At 56.2% G+C, this 20,091-nt stretch overlaps 3 protein-coding genes across 3 annotated transcripts in view; 1 reads left to right on the top strand and 2 right to left on the bottom strand.

Annotated features, from left to right (window-relative positions):
• Window positions 1–2,864: 2,864 nt before the first annotated feature.
• Window positions 2,865–10,958, bottom strand: HECTD3 (HECT domain E3 ubiquitin protein ligase 3). Its single transcript, XM_004699474.3, has 21 exons — window positions 10,575–10,958; window positions 10,246–10,406; window positions 9,946–10,038; window positions 9,731–9,866; window positions 9,303–9,418; window positions 9,099–9,212; window positions 8,863–8,945; window positions 8,312–8,477; window positions 8,001–8,082; window positions 7,275–7,457; window positions 7,108–7,160; window positions 6,830–6,894; window positions 6,569–6,672; window positions 6,271–6,390; window positions 6,060–6,149; window positions 4,957–5,163; window positions 4,551–4,680; window positions 4,361–4,435; window positions 4,168–4,249; window positions 3,992–4,063; window positions 2,865–3,829 (listed from the first exon to the last, which is right to left on the bottom strand). Exons 1-21 carry the CDS (start codon window positions 10,941–10,943, stop codon window positions 3,745–3,747), a joined length of 2,586 nt encoding a protein of 861 aa, XP_004699531.1. The 5' UTR covers window positions 10,944–10,958; the 3' UTR covers window positions 2,865–3,744.
• Window positions 10,959–12,705: 1,747 nt separating this feature from the next.
• Window positions 12,706–16,256, top strand: UROD (uroporphyrinogen decarboxylase). Its single transcript, XM_004699473.4, has 10 exons — window positions 12,706–12,814; window positions 13,604–13,716; window positions 13,814–13,893; window positions 13,970–14,032; window positions 14,228–14,425; window positions 14,548–14,709; window positions 15,013–15,150; window positions 15,350–15,450; window positions 15,534–15,600; window positions 16,009–16,256. Exons 1-10 carry the CDS (start codon window positions 12,795–12,797, stop codon window positions 16,168–16,170), a joined length of 1,104 nt encoding a protein of 367 aa, XP_004699530.1. The 5' UTR covers window positions 12,706–12,794; the 3' UTR covers window positions 16,171–16,256.
• Window positions 16,257–16,730: 474 nt separating this feature from the next.
• ZSWIM5 (zinc finger SWIM-type containing 5) overlaps window positions 16,731–20,091 on the bottom strand; it is a 77,861-nt gene continuing 74,500 nt past the window's right edge. Inside the window, exon 14 of the mRNA XM_045291770.1 lies at window positions 16,731–19,645. Within this exon, the coding sequence (XP_045147705.1) occupies window positions 18,783–19,645 (863 nt within the window). The 3' untranslated portion in view covers window positions 16,731–18,782. The remainder of the gene's footprint in view (window positions 19,646–20,091) is intronic.

Genomic DNA, 20,091 nt, shown 5'->3' with positions numbered 1-20,091 from the left:
CAATTCCTCACAGGAGAATCCCATCAGTACCTTCCCCCGCCTTCTTACCAGACTCAGGCAGGGAAAGACCACTTGCTGGGCTTACATTGAGTAGCAATGGTGTAATCAAATTAAATACAATATATAATATAAAACGTTTAACAAACCACCTTAATGTCCATTTGAAGTGGTTGTTATTAGCTGCGCTGGAGTCGGCCCTGACTCATGGAGACCCGGGCACAAAGGATCAAAATGCTCCTCCTGATCAGAGAGACAGAGCCTTGGGGTCTCTATTCTGGCTGATTTTCAGACGTAGATTGCCAGGCCGTTCTTTTGCAGTAGGTTTAAAATGAATAAAAAATATGGAAGTTTTTCAAGGTGGCCAATAAAAAGAGTGGCTAAATGAATAGCTACCCCCCTCCTCTCCTCTTTGTTGTTTTCAGGTGCCACCAAGTCAGTTCACACGTATGGCAGCCCTATGGAAAACTGGACCAAACACTGCCCGCTCCAGTGCCAGCCTCACCATTGTTCTCATGTTTGAGCCATTGATGCAGCCTCTGTGTCCATCCACTCATTGAGGGCCTGCCTCTGTTTTCGCTGCCCCTCCACTTTACCAACATGATGTCCTTCTCCGGGGACTGGTCTCTCCTGACATGTCCAAAGTATCTCAGACAAAGTCTGGCCACCCGTGCCTCTAAGAAGCACTCTGGCCCTACTTTTTCCAAGGCGGATTGGTTTGTCCTTTCAGCAGTCCGTGGTATTTCAATATTCTCCAGCACCGCCATTCAAATGCTTCGGTCTCCCTTAGTCAACGTCCAGCTTTCACTTGCGTAGGAGGCAATGGGAAATCTCATAGCTTGGGTCAGGCGCGTCTCAGGCCTCACGGAATCATCACTGAGGATGCTATCTGCCTGTCAGTTTGTTGTCCTGTGGTGGCTCATGCTGCTCTGATGCTGGAAGCTATGTCGTTGGTGTTTCACATGCCAGCAGGGCCACCCAAAGTGAACGGCTTTCAGTGGCGCTTCCACACTAAGCGCAGACTATGAGGAAGCACTCAGCTGCCCACGTTGGAGGAATGAGCCACTGAAATATGCATAGCGTGGAAACATCGTCAGCTGCTGGAGCTCCCCCCACCCCCTTTAGGGGCCATCATTTCCTTCTTGGGTTATTCCCTTGCTTCTCAACTCATTCTCGATGTAGCCTACTCACCCCCATCAGGTGAGTATAAGACATTGTAGAACTGCCCTTTTGGTTTCTGTGGCTATCAGTCTTTACAGGCAGTTCATGGAGTGGCTGGGAGATTCGAATGGTGTGACAGTGACTGTATTAGGTTAGCAATCGAACGTGTTACCAGCAGCCCTTGGCAAATCGAACCGCGCCATCCCCTTCCTTGCCTCATCCTCCTGGATGGCTGTTCCGTGCAAAATTCTAAAACAGAACCTCCAAAGCTGGAGTTCCAAATCTCTCTCCTCTTCACACTCCAGTTACATCAGCCGCCACCAAGCTTCTAGCTCCTCCAGCTTCAAGGTTCAGTTTAATTTCTCAAAGACAAGTTCTCAAGAACCTACCTCCACCCCACCCCACCCTTGGTTAAAAATCTTGCAGGTTAGACCTTTTATGTCCTTTTTGGGTAGTTCTTACACAAATATTACTAGATGTTGCCTATGCATTGCTGTGTTTCTTATACAAATAACACGCTCCTTCTAAGTCTGCTTGCTAATTGCTAATATCCCCTGGGAGAGATTTCTCCAGCAGTGTTATCTCCCCGTCCGCCATCCCCACGTCCACCTAGTGTACTAATAGGATGCTTTTGTTAGAGTTTAAAATCGATGAGGGCACAAATGCCTCTGCTTTGGTCACCATTTGATTGGTTGACTGGCTTGTGGTGCCTGACATCGATGCTGTGTGCACACTGGTTCACTGGATGAAGACCGAAGAAATCAGGATATAAAAAAGAGAGTCCAGTTTGGTAAAAGAGGGACCAAAGACTCACAGTGGCCCAGCCGCCTACCCTCATGGCCGAGAAAGGAAGGGCTGCTTCCCCAGGCTGAGTAATGGGAATAAGCTGGTTGGGAAGAGCCCTTAGGAGCCCTTAAGGTTCCTGTCCGGTCAGCTACCAGGCCTGACAAGGAGCGCCTGGGGGCTGTGTGTGTATGTGTGATGCTTCCTGTGGGGCATTCAAGGCACAGGGACTGGAGGACAGGGCGAGGGTGGATAATGGTGGATAATTCCTGTGAAAAGAGGAGCAAGCGGAGCCTTGCCCGGCGGCTTGCAGCCCAGGCAGCATTTGGGCGTCCCCTGGAGGCCACGCGGTGAATGTCAGACACTGGAGCCCCGTGGAGAGGACGCCTTGCATTCGGTGCCTCCCACTGCAGTAAGCCCTCCCAGAGTCCATGCGCAAGAGAGGGGGCTGCCTGCCACAGGAGTGGCCATGCTGCACCTTAGCTGTGAGCCCTGGAGGGGAGGGCTAGGGCGACACTGTTGCCTCCTCTTTGTCAAAATCCTGACCAGACTGGTTTAGCTGCCATCCCAAGGCTTTGTCTTGTATGTCAAATGATTCTGCGACTCAGTCCTCCAGAGGGCCGGTGCCCACCTTCCGTCACCACACCCACCCGAGGTCAATGCGCTTTGGCAGCAGCACCACGTTTTGGCACCCTCCCCTAGGCTCTTCTGGAGCCGTGGAGCCCTTACTTTCCTGTTTAGCTCCGGATCGAATGTCTGTCCCCCGAGAAGCCCCATCACTCCCACGTGACACGTGCCTCTCGGTTCCCGGACCGGCTGTGAAGCGTTGGCAGAGCCCTCCTGGGTTCGCGGGCAGAGCCGTTTTCCCATGCGCTCTTTGCTTAGCCTAGAGCCCATTCCCCGGAAGTTCAATCAACACATTCTGAAGCAACGAAGCCGTCCATTTATTGAACTTTCCCAAGTGCAGGACCTTGTTTTGGTGGAGTGTCCCGGAGGCCCTGAAGGGGAATGAGGGCTGGGACAGGGCTAGTGTGTAGCCCTGGGAGCCAGGCTTCCTTTCAGAGCTGGGCCAGGGGAGTTACTGAAGGAGCTAGAGCAGGGCATCATTGGCTGTCAGGCTGCAGATGGGGGCCGGGCTGGAAGTGATGTGGATGAGATGCCTGTTTGATGAATGTGGGTGGTGGAGGCACAGAGATTTGAATTTGACTGGTGTAGCCCAGAAAGTGGAGCTTGGGTTGGAAGAAGGGCAGAGCTCAGCAGGCAGAATGGCAGGACCAAGGGAAAGAAAGAGCAGCTTGGCTTCACTCTGGGGGTAGGTGACCAAGGAGAGTGGTCCATTATTCCCTACCCATCCCCAGTTCCTTTCACAAGGAGGGGTCCCCATCACCTTCCAATGCATTTAGTTTGGGGTCTGGGCTGAAGTCAGAGAAAAGCTAGTTGGAACAAAAGAAGAGCCTCGCCCCCCCAACAAAAGCAAGTCCATGGGGTGGAGGTGGGGGGCTAGGAGGCCCCCTTCAAGTAGCTCAGGTCTGGGCAGCTTGTGCTGGGCTTGTGGAAGAGTTCCTCTCACAGAGGCTCCACACCTTGGGAGACAGCCCCAGCACAATGGGCTTGCGGGTCTGCGAGGCTGGGCCACCAGTCTTAACCCACCTGTCCACCCACCCTGGCGGCAGGAGTGGTATTGCTGGCGCTGGGTTTTTCTGAGCGGTCAGCTCTGAGAGTGCACACTCGGACTGGTCCAGTGAAGATGTTTCCACGGTGGGCAGGGCCAAGTAGAGCTGGGCAGGCCTGCCGGGCGCCGCCTCACTCCTCCCAAGGGCTCATGTCCGTGTCAATGGCAACGCAGTTGTAAGCGGCATAACGGAGCTTCTCCTCGCATACCTTGGCGCTGTGGGATGGGGGCGCTCAATCAGTGTGAACTGTGGAGGCCCCACATCAGCACCACGGGGAAGGGGCTGCAGCTCGTAGTATACCTCTGCGCCAGATGTCTTCTTCCACCTACGGCTGCCACCTGCCATCCCCTCCCCCCCCTCAGGCCTAGGAAACTCACCTGGGATAGTGCGGCAGGAAAAGCGTGCTGGAGCAGGTGGAAGACTCTGGTAGCGCGTCTGTGGTTTCATAACTGGGGGTACAGAGGGACCACAGATCAGGAAGACTTGCAGGGGCACAGGGCCAGGGGCCCAAGCATCCCAGAGGCTTTGGAGCCAAGCTCCCCTTAGCACTGACCCCAGCTTGTCTGGGTAGATGTAGATCCGCGCTGGCAGGCGGCTCCGGCCCGTGACAAAGCGCAGGAAGCGGCTTCTGTCCTCTAGAGAAGGCAGGCAGTCAGCACTGGCGCCAGACAGCCTCCCTACCCCACCTCTCCACTTCCCAGGTGGGGTCCAGGTGAGGCCCTACTCCATCCGCCCTCCTCACTGACCATTGGTGAAGTTGTTCAGTGCCTCCCAGAAGTATTGCACCCTGGTATCGGACGGCTCGAAGTCTTCAAACCGGGCTGGGGGAAGAGATTCATTCTTAAGTCCTGACCTGCTGGACCCTAAGTCAACCCTCTGCCTGCTGCCTTGACCAGCCCGCCCCCTCCCCCACACCCGGCACCAGAGGGGACTCACTGAGTTTGCGCAGAGCGTCCACAGTGACCTCAGGGTCCCCGCACACCTTCTTCTCCAACTCCTGCCATGTCAGCAAGTCCAGCACAGCCTGTGGCACCACCTTCAGCAGACCTGCCTGCATGGCTGCCAGCTGTGGGGGGCAGGGGCGGACTCAGCGGGGAAGCAGGCCTAACTTCTGGCTCAGCCTGAGCCTCCACTCATTGAGATAGTGGGGTGGGGGAGGGTGGGGAACAGCATGGGACTTTGCCCAGCACTGGAGACAGCTCTGCACCCCACTGATGAGCCCAGGAGTCCTGGGAGCCAATATTCTTAGGCTCCCAGGGGCCAATCAGGTTGCGCCTTGGCTACTAAAGACTGGGAGGTTGCAGGGTGCAAGGCTCACAGCCCACTGGCCTCGGGGCAGTACCTGCTCCTTGCTCTCCTCTAGCCGTGCCTTCTGCACCAGCTGAATGAAACGGGAGCGGTCTTCATGCCCCACCACGATGCCTGCGCCCCCTGGGATCAGCTCCACCACCTGCTGGTCACTCAGTACAGTGGTGAAAGTTAACTCCTTCCCAAATTTGACCTCGAATGTCTCCTTGTCCATCCCTTCCATCACTTCCAGGAGTTTCACCTGAGGCATGGAGAGAGGCATGGAGGCCACCGTGAGAACATGGTGGGAATAATCCCTGCCTTTCCTCCAGCAGAGGACTCAGCCAGGGCAGGACAGGAGTCAGCACAAGGGCTTGAAAACACAGAGATCATGCCTAACCGGTCTCGGAGGCCAGGGACAGCGTCCTGGCAGAAATGACCTCTAACCTCATACCCACGTGATGACTGGGCAGGGTCACATGGGAAGTCCGGGGTAAGAAGATCTTGGAGAAAGGTGGAGGGAGCAGAAGACCCGAGAGATAGGCTTGTCTGGAGCCTGGACCTAACCAAGTGGTCAGGGATACAGGCATTGCGAAAGGTCTGCTCAGAGTCTGCATTCTCTGCAGCCCCGGCAGGGGGCAGGGCCGCTGGAGAGCCCGAGCTAAAGAGTGGGCTGGAGGGACGCACGCTGGATGCTGGGGACCTCACAGGCAACAAGCGGATCAGGCACGCCAGTGTTTGCAGCTATGTGGCTGGGTCAGAAAGCAAGGTGGCCTGAACTAGCGGTGTTTAGTGAGGAAGGGAGCAGTGGACAGATTCCCCTCCAGAGGGAAATTGACCGAGGGGGAGGGGTGAAGGGCAACTCTGCCCGTTTGGGCCTGGGCAGTGTGGAAGCGGTGGTGGCGGACCAAGATGGGGAGCCTGCGAGCGCAAGGGACTGGGGAGACGGTGAAGAGGTCCTGAGCCTGAGGTGCCGCCTGCAAGAGGCAGGTGCATATTAGGCCCCAGGCTTAGGGGTGGCTGGGGCTGGCGGTCAGGATTTAGGGGTCATCAGAAAAGGGCTAGTAGTTGGAGCCATAGAGATAGCAGAGGAGAATGGAGGGAAGAAAAGGTCTTGGCCAGAGCCCTTGGGTGCAGCAACCTGGAGGCCCCACTCACCAGCACGGAGTCCACAGCGGGGAAGTCCTTGCTCCAGCTCACCTCCTCCCCAGAGAGCTGCTTCCATACAAAGCCGGGCAGAGCCAGGACCTGGGGAACAAGGACTCACTGTGGGCTTCTCACCCCGAGTTCTCAGGCTTGGCTGGCCCTACCTTCCTGCCAGGGCCCTAAGCATGGAACCCTTTGTAGGGGTGCAGAGGGGACTACTCACCAGGAACTCCTTACCCCGAAGGGCAGCCCCCATCAGCTGGCCGATCCACTCGTACTTGGCAAAGTCTTGACAGGAGGGGTTGGGTACGTACATGTCCCGGGCCTCCCCGGTACCATTGCCCTGGCCCAGAGAAGGAGCTGTCAGCATGGCATGGGATGAACCCTATGCTGTTACCCCAGACCCTGGGAGCCCCGAATGATCCCCTCTGAATGCACGATGGCTTTTCCTCCCCTGCCTGTCCTGAGGCTGCCCAGGGCAGACACAGAGGAAGAGTGTGGGAAGTGGGGCGGGCAATTACCTGGTTGGCTGTGCGCACAAAGAAGGGCAGGGGCACAGGGGTGTCTGCTGAGCTAGGGCACAGCTCTTCCGACATGTCAGCGAGGCTGTCCCGAAAACCACCCCCTGAAATCACAGATGTCCTCAGATGTCCTCTGCTGAGCATTCAGCAGCTCCAGGGGCGACATCCGGGACCCCTTTCCATGAGTAGCTGGTGACCCCAGAAGCCTTTACCTCCCTCACCAGGGCACATAGAACTCTGTGCCCCCTCTTAGGGCCTCACCTTGGTCAATGATGCCTTCTGCGATGAACTTACACTCCCACCACTGGTCATAGCGCATGGGCCACCTGCAGGGGTAGAGCACTGTCAGCAGGGTGCGCCAGGACCAGCCAGGAGTCAGGGATAGAGAGGGACAGAGCTGGGGGTGCCTGGGGCAGCATGCAAGTGTATGAGGGTGCTTCAAAATGTTCATGGGGAAAATGGAATGAAGATAACACAGAATTTTCCCGAGCTCTGCGAAGCCCTCTCATGGTGTGCATATGCATACCCTGATACCTTACCTGTAGTCCAGGGGCTTCTCGTACTTGTCAGAGGGCTTGAGGCCTTCATAAACCTGGGGGTGGGAGGGAGGGAGGGAGGAGGGAAGTCTGTGTCAAGGCCTGGCCCTAGTCTTGCCCCAAGCCCTTGCTCAGCTCCCTCAGTTTGACCCCACCCAGGTGGCCCAGACCTGGGTGAAGACGGCGTTCTTGCAGGCAGGGTCCCTCAAGGGGCAGGCGCGGTGCTCCATGGCTAGGCGCCGGTTGATGTACAGGCGCGGCATGAAGCTGGGCTTGCTGCTCTCTGAGTCACGCAGGCACTGGGCCACCAGGCTGGGCCGCTGGCGTGACAGCAGCAGAAACTGCTTCACTTGCTGGTGAGGAGAAGTGGCCATCTCAGGGCCAGGGGAGAGTTGGCCCCTGTCTAGGCCCTGGCACCCTCCTCTAGGCCTGGACCCAATTCCACAATTCTAGCCCTAGTCCATGCTGTCCTTGCCTCCAGTCCCTCCCTTAGTCTAGTCACCAGTGTGACTTTCTAAAACCAACAATCCCTGCCTTACTTACAACCGTCCAAATAGATCCACTGACCAGGGACGAAGTTCCCGTTTCACAGCCTGGCCCACTTCCTGCCAATAATGTCCAGTGGGTACACTCACACAACCTGCGATGTCCATGTTGACACCACTCTTCCTACGGCCCTTGTGGGTCCCACACATGTGTCTGTGGAATAGCCTGTCTCCCCCACCCCGCCCCCAACACTATGTTTTAGTCAGTCGTATCTGCCTTCTTTGGGTTCACAGAATCCACTGAGCAAAGGGCCAGGCCTAGAGAAGGTTTGGGGAAGTCTGTTGAGGAGCGAACAGCTACCGGAGGGCCTCCTGGCAGGGCCGACACCAATACCAGGTGGACCAGCTCACCTTAATCTCACTGAAGGTGCCCAGTGTGTGGTCCCAAGCAGGCACCAGGTGGTGCAGGACACTGTCCAGGATCTTTATGAACCTGGGAGGTGGGGTGGGTAAAGACAAATGCGGCTGAAGAGCTGGGCATTGAGGTAGCTGCAGAGCCCCCTCCCCAATGAGCAGGAATAGGGAGAAGCTAGGGTACCCGGGCTGCTCTGCCCCTTGAGGTGGAAGCTTCAGGTATAAGACCTGGGGGACCTTCTCCACACAGACACTAAAGCCTGAAGTGGGGGGAGGAGAGGGCCTGAGAGGTCCAGGGCCACAGTCACCTCTGCAGGAGGACAGCTCTGCGGTATAGTACTTCCGGGTCAGTGCCTTCCAGGCGTGGGTATCGCACCAGACTGGTGGGCTGGAACAGGTCTGCATTCAAGCCTAGTTCTCGCTGCCTAGATGACTTGATCTTGACCCCTCGGAGACGCACGTCGATCCCATCATCTGAGGGAAGGGGTCAGAGTGCGTCTGCTACCTCCTTGGCCCTAGGCCCCGGGAGAGCTCCTTACAGCTCAGCCTTTTGCCTCCCTGAGCCTTGAGAGACTCAAAGGCGCTGGAATCCTCTTCTACTCTTCCGACTGATTTCCCTATTCTCCATGGCTCTCCCATGCACCGCTATGCCGCTGGGAGCCCTGAGCCTTCCCCTCCAGGACAGCTCCTATGGCTCCATGGTCCCACCCACCTGGCTCAGGTCCCCATGCCGCCCATCCTAGAGTTTACTTCAGTCATTGCCTTCACCCCAATTCCAAGCCTTCTCCTTTCCACACCCACCGCCAGCTCCTCCCAGCTACACACTGGCCCCGTTCCCTCCCATTGCCTCCAGTCCTACCTCGGCACTCGACGATGCGGATCTCGATGATTGGGAGGTGGACGGTCATGTCCTCCAGGACACAGACATCCCCGATCAGCGTCCTGAGGAGGTGAGGGCGGGCCCCTTCAGACATGCCCTGTCCAGTCCAGCTCTCCAGGGACTGTGGGGTCCTGCTCGACCTTCCTTAGGTCAGCCCCCATTACTAGGCTCATCCCTCACTCCAATCCCACAACACCCTGGGCCGGCTTGCTCACTCGTCAATGCTCACGTCGCTCAGCTTCTTCAGGTTGTCCCCTTCACCCCCATAGACCACCACGCGCTTGGGCATAAAGTTGTCATCGGTGGTGTCCACTGTGAGGAGCAGCTTCCTGGGGAGTCGGACAGAGTATGCACATGCGTCTCTGTACACCCACACGCTGGCGGGTCACCCACCATGCTGTAGTCCACAGTCCACTCACTTGACGATGGTGCCTTTCTTCATGGTAAGCCGCACCCAGTGCTGGCACTGGGACCCGTCACTCTCCCAGTAGGTGTCTGCATTGCTATCTGTCAGGCAGGACACATTGAACTCCTCCTAGGGAGGGGCAGAACAATGGGAATGAGCAGTGACCCCCACTCTCTGCACCAGGGGGGTACCTTGGGCCAGGGAGCCAGAGAGAAAGCACAGTAGAGCTGGGTTAATGGGGCAAGTAGCAGCATAGTGGGATGCCTCGGCACCCCTACAGAGCATTCAACAGGGTGGGGGTGGTAGGGGGCATTTGAACTGGGTCTGGCCTCTAGGGGTTTGGGTTTGGGGTCTGGCCCTGTCCTGGAGATGGGGATTCTGAATCAAGATGTGAGGGGGCTCTGGCTGCATCTGGCCTGGGGTGGGGCGCCTGGAACCCACCGTGTAGGAGGACACGTCTATGCTCTCCACATACTGCTTCACGCTACCCAGGTTCTCATCCTCCTTGCCCAGGTGGTCGTACAAGAAGTGGATCAGGTCCTCGTCGCACTCGTAGGTCCACGTTGGGGGCACATAGCTAAGCAACCCCAAGCCCCTCATTAGGTCGGGCCCAGACCTGGAGCTCCCTCCTCCCCAGCCCAGGCCGGCTCACTCACAGCAGCCTTTGCAGAGCTTCCGTGTACACCTCCGCGGGCTGAGGCTTCGCTCCAAGGCGATGGGAGTATGTCAGGTCCACAACTTGCTCCCATCTGTGGGCACAGGGTGGGGGTGGGATGAGGGAGACCTGAAGTCTCCTCTAGGGAGCCCCTCCAGACACACACCCCAGAAGCCCCTCTGGTCCCGCCCCTTCTGGCCAAGTCCACGCCCATCTGCCCCTCTCCTTCCGGCCAATGACTTCTTTCCAGCTCCTGCCACCCGGGGTCTGACCGTCACGCCCACCCCTTCAGGTGCCGGACCTCAGCACTGGCCGGTAGTCTACACCGAAAAGCTGCTGCTGCCGCTGGAGGTGGTCCGGGGTGTCAATGGGCACCAGGCGGGCCCCACCTTCCGCCGGGCGGCACACCAGCAGCCAGCCTTCCTCCAGCCCGCAGTCGCCCAGGTGCTCAGCCAGTTGCTCCTGTCGGAAAGCACCAGATGGAGCCAGGCGCCAGGGAGCCCAGCCCTGCCCTGCCCAGAGCAAAGGACACCGGACACCGAGCGTCGGGAGGGAGGGGGGTGCGGGTGCGAGGTCCGGGCCAGCTCCGTCGGGGGTTGGGGAGAAGCGGGCTGGCCGCCGGGGCCGCACCTTGGTCAACTTCACCCAGAGCCCGTGGCCGTTGCACAGCTCCTCCCCGGTCGTGCGAACACAGGCGCCGCGCCGGAGCTCGATGCTGTCGCGGGCAGCGCGGAGCGGCCCGGAGCCGGTACCCGGAGCCGGGCCCGAGGCGCCCACGCGCAGCCCCAGGCCCTCCGCCTCCCACACCGGCAGCAGCACGCGCGACGGGCCCGCCGGGTCCTTGTACAGCTTGTAGAGCACCTCGCGGGGCACGAAGGCCAGCGCGGCGGGCAGGGGCCGCCCGGCCCGGAGGCTCCGCGCCGCCTCGGCCAGGAAGCGCACGCGGCCCAGCAGCTGCCGGGGCGACTCCAGCGCCGCTCCCGGGCTCGGGCCCGCCATGGCGAGCTAGGAGAGGGGAGCCCGGGCGACCCGGCCCCAGAACCCCGGCCGCGGTGGCCGACCTCGCTTCCCACCACGCCCGGCCCCGCCTCCGGCCCGCCGCCCCCGTATGTTCTGGACTACGCGCACCCGCTGCAGTTGTCTGGCCTCGTGCAGGCGTTTTGACCTGCTGACTGTTCCCCTCTCTAAGCCCACTGCCATACCCCCGCTCAAGCCTGGCATTTTGTTAACGGTCATTTTTCTGGGCTCCTGTCTCTTTCTGGCCCCGCGTCCCCCACCCGCAAGTCGTCGCTGCACTGCCGGAAGCCGCTTTTCTGGATTCCCTTAATTGGGGTGATGGACTAGAATGTTAGGGGAGAATGGACCCCACCCCTGCCCAAACGCTAGTGTTAGGTCCTTCTGTTTCCATCCCAACCGCTCTCCTCTTCGCAGGACGTTGGTGCTCAATAAAGGAGTCCTGGTGGCTCAGTGGGTTAAGTGCTGGGCCTAACCGTAAGGTCTGTGTTTCAAAACCACCAGCCGCCGTGCAGAAGAATGTACAGTTTTGGGAACTCTAAGTAGCTTTACTGTGAACCAGATCGACCCCATGGCAGTGGGTGCTGATGATTAGGAAGCCCTGCTGGCTCAGTGGGTGTGCGGCTGGCTGGTCGCTAACTGAAAGCCCTGGGCGGGCGAGCGCTGCAGCAGCGAGGCTTCCTAAAGACAGTCTCAGAAACCCCATAGGGCAAGGCTAGTCGGCCCTATAGGGTCGCTGTGAGTGAAGCTGAGGTCACAGTGTGCGTTCAACGGGTTAGTGATTTTTATCCAGCTTGTTCCAGTAAGTCATTCTGAAGCAGATGCCCCCCTGGTGGGAAAGGAGGAGCAGGGAACGACAGGAGCTGTTAGTGAAGGGCAGTTTTAAGGAGAAAAGGAAACTTTCTTTGACATGATTTTTACATCATTGATGCTATTGAGAAAGAAATCATGTATTTTTCACAGTTCATTTTAAAAATTTCCTTCTAGGAAGTTGGCAACAGTGCCTCTCATAGCTTTTCTCCAAGCTATTTTATGTTACCACCCTTCTCCGGGGAGCCCCCTCGGCTTAGTGGTTATGCGTTAGCCTGCAATCTGCAAGGTCAGCAGTTCAGAACCTGGTTGCTTCCAGTTTTCCCTCTTAAAACATTTACCATTGTGCTTATGAGTTCTCTGATGGTTTCCCCATCAGTGTCTCCCTCTATGAAGGTAGAGAAGGCTTGTTCACCGCAGTAACCTCTTCAGAGTGACCCTCCCGTTAAGGACTGGGTAGGACCGCCTCTGTGAGTTTCTGAGCCTGTAACTTTTAACAAGAGTAGAAAGCCCCATCTTCCTGCCCCAGAGCGGCTGGTGGTTTTGTGCTGACCTTGCGGATCGCAGCCCAAGCCCAACGTGTAACGTGTAGCCTCTATAAGGGAATCCATAGAATGATGTTGGTTCCCTGTACTGCCTCCGTCCATCTACCGCTGCTTGTTTTGCTAGGCCAGATATGAAATTCAGTCATGGAAGATGGGGGTATGAGACGTGGGCCGACCCCTTTGGGACTCTCAGGCCCTCTTAGAACAAAATGTTTACGCCACTTAAAGCTGTAGCCGGAGCAGGTTTTTTGGCATTTGTTTCTGCGTCGCTACTGTAAACTTTACGGTGAGAAAGGTAGGGGGTCCAATGAGCGGCGGCCCGGAGCTGTCACCGGAGAGATCACGTGATTTCAACATGGCGACGCCCAGGGCTCGACGCAGGAAGGGGCGGAGTCCGGGCAGGCGCGGGTTTGGCGGCAGGTTACCGGGAGGACGGTGCTGACACACGCACGCACACACACACACACACACAAGGCTGACTATGGAGGCGAAGGAGTGGAGGTGAGTTCTCCGTAGCATCCGGCATGCCAGCGTCGGAATGGAGCATTCTTAACTCATGACCCTGCCCCTTGACCCCGCTCCTGAAAGGAGATCCCCGAACCCGATGCCCAGGCGCTTTGGTCTTGGATTTCTGAGAACTTCAGCTCGGGACTACGTCTCTCAGACCGTCGTTTAATTTAACCGGTTCTCAACCTTCCTAATGCCGCGACCCTTTCATAGTTCCTCATGTTGTGGCGGCCCCCTCACCCCCCAACCATAAGATTATGTTCGCTTCTACTTCATCACTGTAATTTTGCTACTGTTATAAATCGGGCGACCCCTTTGAAAAGGTAGTTTGACCCCAAGGGGTCGCGACCCACAGGTTGAGAACCGCTGCTCCCAGGACTTTCTTCTCCAGTAGGATCCTTATTTCAGGATCCTCAAATATGATAATGGCAGTCTAGGAGTAGCCCGGAGCTAGCCTTCTGGGATTGCTGTCCCAGAACATTTTCTGGTGCAAAGACCTCCAACTCCACCCCACCCCCTCCAGTTACTTTAAGCTGGGAGCAGGACTGTCCGGGGAAGAGGCCCCGCCCGGGCCCTGGGGGAGCGCGGGCACCACCCGATAGGCCGAGGAAGTGGAATGGGAGGGGGAGCTGCCGCTCCGCAGCAGGCCTGCAGGAGGCAGATAGCGTCCCAGAGAATCCACCTAAGGACCCACGCCGTCTCCCGCCTTACCCACTCCCCACCCCGCTCAGAGCCTACCGTCTTAAACTGACTCCTCCCCTCCTTCCTTAAACTGCACTCAAGACCCCAGAGTTTTCCGGAGCTGAAGAATGACACGTTCTTACGAGCAGCCTGGGGGCAAGACACAGACTATACTCCTGTTTGGTGTATGCGGCAGGCAGGCCGGTACTTACCAGGTCAGGGCCAGGGCCGGGGTAATGTAGGTAAAAACCTGCAGGGAGGGGCTCCCTAGGGACTCCTAGTGGAATCTAGCCGTCTCTCTCCTGCCTATAGAGTTTAGGGAAACCCGGGCTGCCCAGGACTTTTTCAGCACCTGTCGCTCCCCTGAGACCTGCTGTGAACTGACGCTGCAGGTGAGGGGGCTGACAAGGAGGGAGGGGTTACTTCGCCCAGCCTGCCATCCAGCAACCTGTCTCCTATTCCCCACAGCCCCTGCGTCGCTTCCCTCTCGATGCTGCCATCATCTTCTCCGACATCCTTGTTGTGCCTCAGGTACCAGGGCAATCCTGATGCTAGAATGGGTATTTGTTTTTAAATGGATAAGCAGCCTTACTGACCAGAGGGGCACAATTAAGGCAGGCGATTGGAAGTTTGGCCTGATGTCTCCTCTCTTGTTAGCACAGGCTGGATGGAACCTTTCCTCCTGGAATTCCAAGTGGAGAACCCAAATGTTTTTCCCTTTTGCAGGCACTGGGCATGGAGGTGACCATGGTGCCTGGTAAAGGCCCCAGTTTCCCAGAGCCATTAAGGGAAGAGCAGGACCTGGTACAACTACGCGATCCAGCAGTGGCAGCCTCTGAGCTGGGCTATGTGTTCCAGGCAATCACCCTCACACGACATCGGCTGGATGGGCGTGTCCCACTGATTGGCTTTGCTGGGGCCCCGGTAACACATGGAACAGGCCAGGGGCTCAGGCATGGGAGGATCAGGGTGGTGGTTCTGGTGTAGACAAGGGAAGTGTCAGCCCAGCTTCTGTACCTGTGACATCCTCTTTCCATTCTTTGTAGTGGACCTTGATGACGTACATGATTGAGGGTGGCGGTTCAAGCACCATGGCTCAGGCAAAGCGCTGGCTCTACCAGCGACCTCAGGCCAGTCACCAGCTGCTTCGTATCCTCACCGATACTCTGGTACCTTATCTAGTGGGGCAAGTGGCTGCTGGTGCCCAGGTGAGTCCTAAATGGGAGACAGGTAGGCTGGGGTTCAATCTATAAGCCTGAGAGGGCAGAGGTCTTAATGCCAGACCTGAGGGATCTTGGACTCGGATGAGCTATGTGGAGCAGCCACTGGCAAGGGGTTTTGATGCTCCATGTGCCTGAAGACCAGAGCTGTGCTGGGGTCTGCAGAAAGCAAAACATTTTGACTAGGCCTGGAGTCATAGGCATTATCAGAGATTGAGGTGATGTGAGTAAAATTGAGGCACATTCCTTCTACTTTATGTTACGCATTTCTTCTTACCACCCTATTCACAGGCATTACAGCTCTTTGAGTCCCATGCAGGGCATCTTGGCCCAGAGCTCTTCACCAAGTTTGCACTACCCTATATCCATGATGTGGCCAAGCGGGTGAAGTCTGGACTGCAGGAGGCAGGCCTGGCACCTGTGCCTATGGTGAGGATGGGGATGGGTGAGTGAAGGGGCAGGGCTCTGTAGAGCTTTATGGACAAGTCTTACTTTCACTGAAATGACCACTAGAGGGCAGCAGAGGTGCAGCTCAGAAAGGTTAGTGGGCCTGGCCAGGCCCTCTAGCCTCAGAGATCTGCCTCTCCCCTCTCCACCCTCCACCCTGCCCTCTACCCTCCACCCCCAGATCATCTTTGCTAAGGATGGGCATTTTGCCCTGGAAGAGCTGGCCCAGGCTGGCTATGAAGTGGTTGGGCTAGACTGGACACTGGCCCCAGAGAAAGCCCGGTGAGTTGGGCCCTCCAGGTTGAGGTGGACCGTGGGCAGCTACCATATATATGTTCAGCTGCAAGCACTGGCTGTACTTTCAGGGAGCGCGTGGGGAAGAATGTGACCTTGCAGGGCAACCTGGACCCCTGTGCCCTGTATGCATCTCAGGTAACCACCAGGGTCCCGATGTATGTCTCTGAGTTTGTCTGTGTGCCTGCATCTCAGGTAACCACCAGGGTCCCGATGTATGTCTCTGAGTTTGTCTGTGTGCCCACAGGCATGGTTGTATGAGTTACTGAGTATGGATTTCCACTATGTCTGCCTGACTGACTCTTTCCCACCTCTCAGTTTATACATTGTAAGCTCTTTGAAGCCAGGGACTTTCTTGTTAATTTGTTTTTCTTAGTGCCTGGCCTGTACTAGGTACCAAATATATTTTATTAATGGTTGAGTGTAAACACTGTAGAAGCACGTCGCTGTGTGTATCACTATTATGTATAGAGAGGACAGAGGCCTGCTGTCCATTTCCCCCTGCCGTCACCCCTCCTCACAGCCAGTGTTCTGCTGGTTCCCCAGGAGGAGATCCAGCGGCTGGTGCAGCAGATGCTGGATGACTTTGGGTGTCAACGTTACATTGCTAACCTGGGCCATGGGCTTTACCCAGACATGGACCCAGAACACGTGGGGGCCTTTGTGGATGCTGTGCACAGACACTCACGTCTGCTTCGACAGAACTGAGCATGCACCTCTCCTCCCAGGACCACTGGTGGAGATGATGGTTTCCAGAAGAATAAAAGCCCAAGTACGTGGCTTTGTTTGTGAAATATCTGTGTCCCTGTCCTGACTTCTTTTTAGCCTTGGCTTCTTCCTGAGGCTTCTCCCCATCAAATCACGGGAGCTCAGGTATCAGTGAATATGTGCTATGGGAATTCATATTGGGAATCTCACTACCATATTGGTCGAAGCTATCCAAGCCCTATGTAGCCTCCAAAGTCAGAAGCCACTCTGGCCCGCAGGTTTGCTCGACATTCTCTCTAGAGTATACCCTCAATTTTTCTCAGAATCTTCGTGTTTCTTCTCATAGTGGCTCCTATTTTCTGGGATAAGCCTCTGAGGTCCTGTGAGAGCTGGAGAGGTTTGGTGTGGCAGGAAATTCTTCACCTGTCATCTCACATCTCACACCAAAAGAAACCCTACTGTTGTAGGCCCAACCATCACCCTGTTCCTGCCATGCAATGTGGCAGGGAGAAAAGGACCTTATTTATTGAAGGAATGCATTTTCTGCTTTTAGAGAAATGATCTTTTCTGTGATCCATGATTTATTCATAGGAAAGCACTGTGAGTTCACACATTTGCTAAAAAGAGGGCAATCGTGATACAGAAACAGGAGTGGCTTTTTTCTCTCTCCTTTTTTCTTTTTCACCAACCCATTGGGCTGAGAGATTGTAGGGGCCCATGGCTGGGCAGTAAGACTTCAGTAGCCACAAAAAGTAAGTACAACTTATTGGTTTGTCAGAGCAAAGAAAGGTGACACAAGTTTGTCATTGAAAGGAAAACAAAGGAGACAGGAAGGTCCTTAGTCCACACTCTAGCTACACCACCCTTCCCTAGAACACCCACCCCCACTCAGAAACTAGGACATGGAACAGTCAACACGAGACATTGGCATCCAAAGGACTCTTCTGAATGTCCCTTGCTACCTCCTATACAAATTCCACGCTGTTAACAGGGGACAGGCAGGTAGAAGGAACACGATACACTATGGAGGTCAGCCAAAGCTAAGAAAAAGGTAGCCCAGTAGGGCTAGCAATTAGAAGGGCAAGGCCAAACACATTCTAGCCCCAGCCTCCAAATGAGCGGCCAGAGGGCCTGTGACAAAAGCTGGCAGAGGAAGCTTGAGGTAGAAAGGTGGGGGGAGAAAGCAAGGTTGGAATGAGAAGAGAATGGTAGAGCCCAAGCAGTCAGTTTTAGGGAAGAGGGACCAGTGCCAAGAAGCTTGTTTGTTAAGAGAAAATGGCGAATAGAGGCAGCACAGAGATGGGGGCATGTTTAGCTGGTAAATCAGAGAGGGATGAGGAAGAGCTATCTGTCAAACGAATGGGACACATTCATGCCTGTCCTCAAACATGAGTACACAGACAGACCTACACCTAGAAGTACTCATGAAGACAGACCCCTGATGAAGAGTAGGCATACACACAGACATATATACCCAGACACATACACACTAAACATGCACACACATAAACAGGAATGCACTTACAGATTCAGGCGTGTAAGTATGTGTGTTCCCTCAGAGACACGCACACTCCTGCATACACACATGTATTCATACAACACGTATGTAGACATATGCCAAACTGACACATGCTAAACTGGTATATATGAGGCCCTTCGCTCCCTGCCACATTATAGGGCCGGGACATACAGACAGGCAATCACAGTTCTAACACGCAAAGATCATTAGACACAGCATAATTAGAGATGAAAGAAGACACACTCTAACAAGGGACCAGAGTAGATGTGCGAGTACTTTATAAGCACAAGGGCTTCCCAGACCCCAGGCCCTCAGCTCCCTGCACTTGCTTCTCAGGAGCTCAGCAGGCAGGGGCAGGAACTGGGGTGCCAGTGTTCTCATAGCTTCATGAGGCAAACATCTAAGTCCTGGTCTCTGCCCCTTCCCCACATCTGGGCTACAGATGCCCTGTCTGCAGCCTGGGGTTTCTGCATAGACTAGGTGGGAATAATTCCAACTGGCCATTTCCTCCCTGCCACCCCCACCCTTCCATTGCCAACAGCATATACTCTACAAGGGAAACCTGAGAAATGGTTGTGAGTCTCCTCAGAAAACACAAAGACCTCCTTCCAACCGGCCTAGCCTCCCACCCATCACTACTTCAAGTGCCCATGAAATCAGAACTAGAATTATAAATAGTTACAACTTTACAATGTCATTGGCAACACATATACTATAGTATTTACAGTACCATAAATGCTTCTGTTTCTCTGGTTAAACAATCCCTGAGACGGAACAGTGTTCTGTGTTTGCCAAGGGAGAGAGGGCCATTGCCCAGGAGGCGCGGGATAAGGGGATGCGAGGTGGCATGTTGTGGGGTTTCTGATCAATCTGCAGGGCCCAGCTCCTCCCGGAACAGTGGGCTGAAGTGAGAACCTGGCCAACGCAGGCACAGTAGTTAGAGCTGGGCTCTCCCCATCTTAGCCCTGTGGTCCTTTGGTTTCAGCCACAGGTGCTCAGGGCCATCTCAGGGGGGACCAATGTTTCCATGTCCTTGGCCTGACCTGATGGAACCTAGAAGCCCAGCCTGCCCAGTGGTGTGCTGTCCGTGTCCTCAGCCGAAGCGCTCTCGCACCAGCAGCATCAGCTTCTTCTTGCCTTTGTAGATCTGTTTGAGGTTGTCGATGAACTGGGCAAACTGCAGGTGGCCATCCTGGGGCAGCAGGAAGGTCTCCCGGGCCTTGCTCAGAAACTCAATGAACTCTCCGTAGTGGCGGGGGCTGATGTGCGTCAAACGTGAGTGCGTGGTGTTGATATAGGCATTGATGGTGGCATCCAGCAGCTGACGCAGTGGGGCTTTGTCAGTGGACATAAGCTTCCCGGAACTGCGGCGGCCTGGGATGCCGGCCAGGCCCGGTGCAGTCACCGTGCAGCGCCGCAGGATGTCTGAAAGCACGGTAGCGCAGTGCACGCTCTTCACCACCAGGGGGATGAGGGCCGCCAGCTCATTCTTGCCCAGAGAGTGGCTGAGGGCGCATGCCCAGAGCACATCATTGATGGCTGGGTGGGTGTCCTGGTTATAGGCCAGGTTGAGATGGCTCATGGCCAGTGAGGCCAGCTTGAAGGCACGTAGCGGGTAGCCACGGAGCTCCATGTAGCGGGCGATGGTGAACAGCTGTGAATGGGTCATGCCGCCAGCGGCAGCATCAATGGCGATCTGGTAGGCTGCCTCAAAGGCGATGTGGTCTTTCTCACAGAGTGTGAGCGCCGACAGGGCACAGCTCTGCGGATCCTTCATGGCGCACTGCAGGGCCAGAGTGCGCGCGCAGCTAGCCAGCTCCTCCCGCTGTGGGTAGTCGAGGCTGAGGCGCAGGATGGTGGTATGGGACACGGCCGTGGCAGCCACAATGCTAGTAGCCTCCGTAGGGGTGAAGAGCGTGTACCAGCTCTGCAAGATGCTCACCAGGGCCCGCACACCTGTCAGGGAGAGCCTGAGCTCAGCCGTGGCCATCTGGGTCCCGATCCAGGTCTGCCCAGACCACCATTTGGGGTCAAAACTTGGCCTGCAGAGACCAGTTCTCCCTCTCATCAGCAACCTTGAGAGGATCTGAGGCAAACCAGGGCAACGGGAGCATCCCGGCCGGCCAGCTCCGCATGGGGTCTCCTCCCCTCCCTTCCTTCCCCACACCAGGAGGTTGAAGGTCTTGCAGCTGCTCTGAGCCCCTCCCAAGGGCTGAGCAGCAAAGCCAGTAGCTTGCAGGCAGGTGTTCCAGGTCTGACTGGGGTTCTAGCTGAAGAAGGGTAGAGTCTTGTGCTGGGGCTTTGGGCTCTGGAAGGGGTTTTCAGCCTCTAGGTTGTTTGGGGTTTCTCAGAACCACAGGCGGGGACTGGGACCAAAACACTGGGCTAACTCCCCGCCGCCC

This window comes from Echinops telfairi, unplaced genomic scaffold, assembly GCF_000313985.2.
Source record: "Echinops telfairi isolate 266 unplaced genomic scaffold, ASM31398v2 ScPeMD7_443;HRSCAF=831, whole genome shotgun sequence".
In the NCBI taxonomy this organism is placed as follows: Eukaryota; Metazoa; Chordata; class Mammalia; order Afrosoricida; family Tenrecidae; genus Echinops; species Echinops telfairi.
The sequence above is the reverse complement of the archived record's forward strand: the minus strand, read 5'-3'. Positions and strand labels throughout refer to the sequence as shown.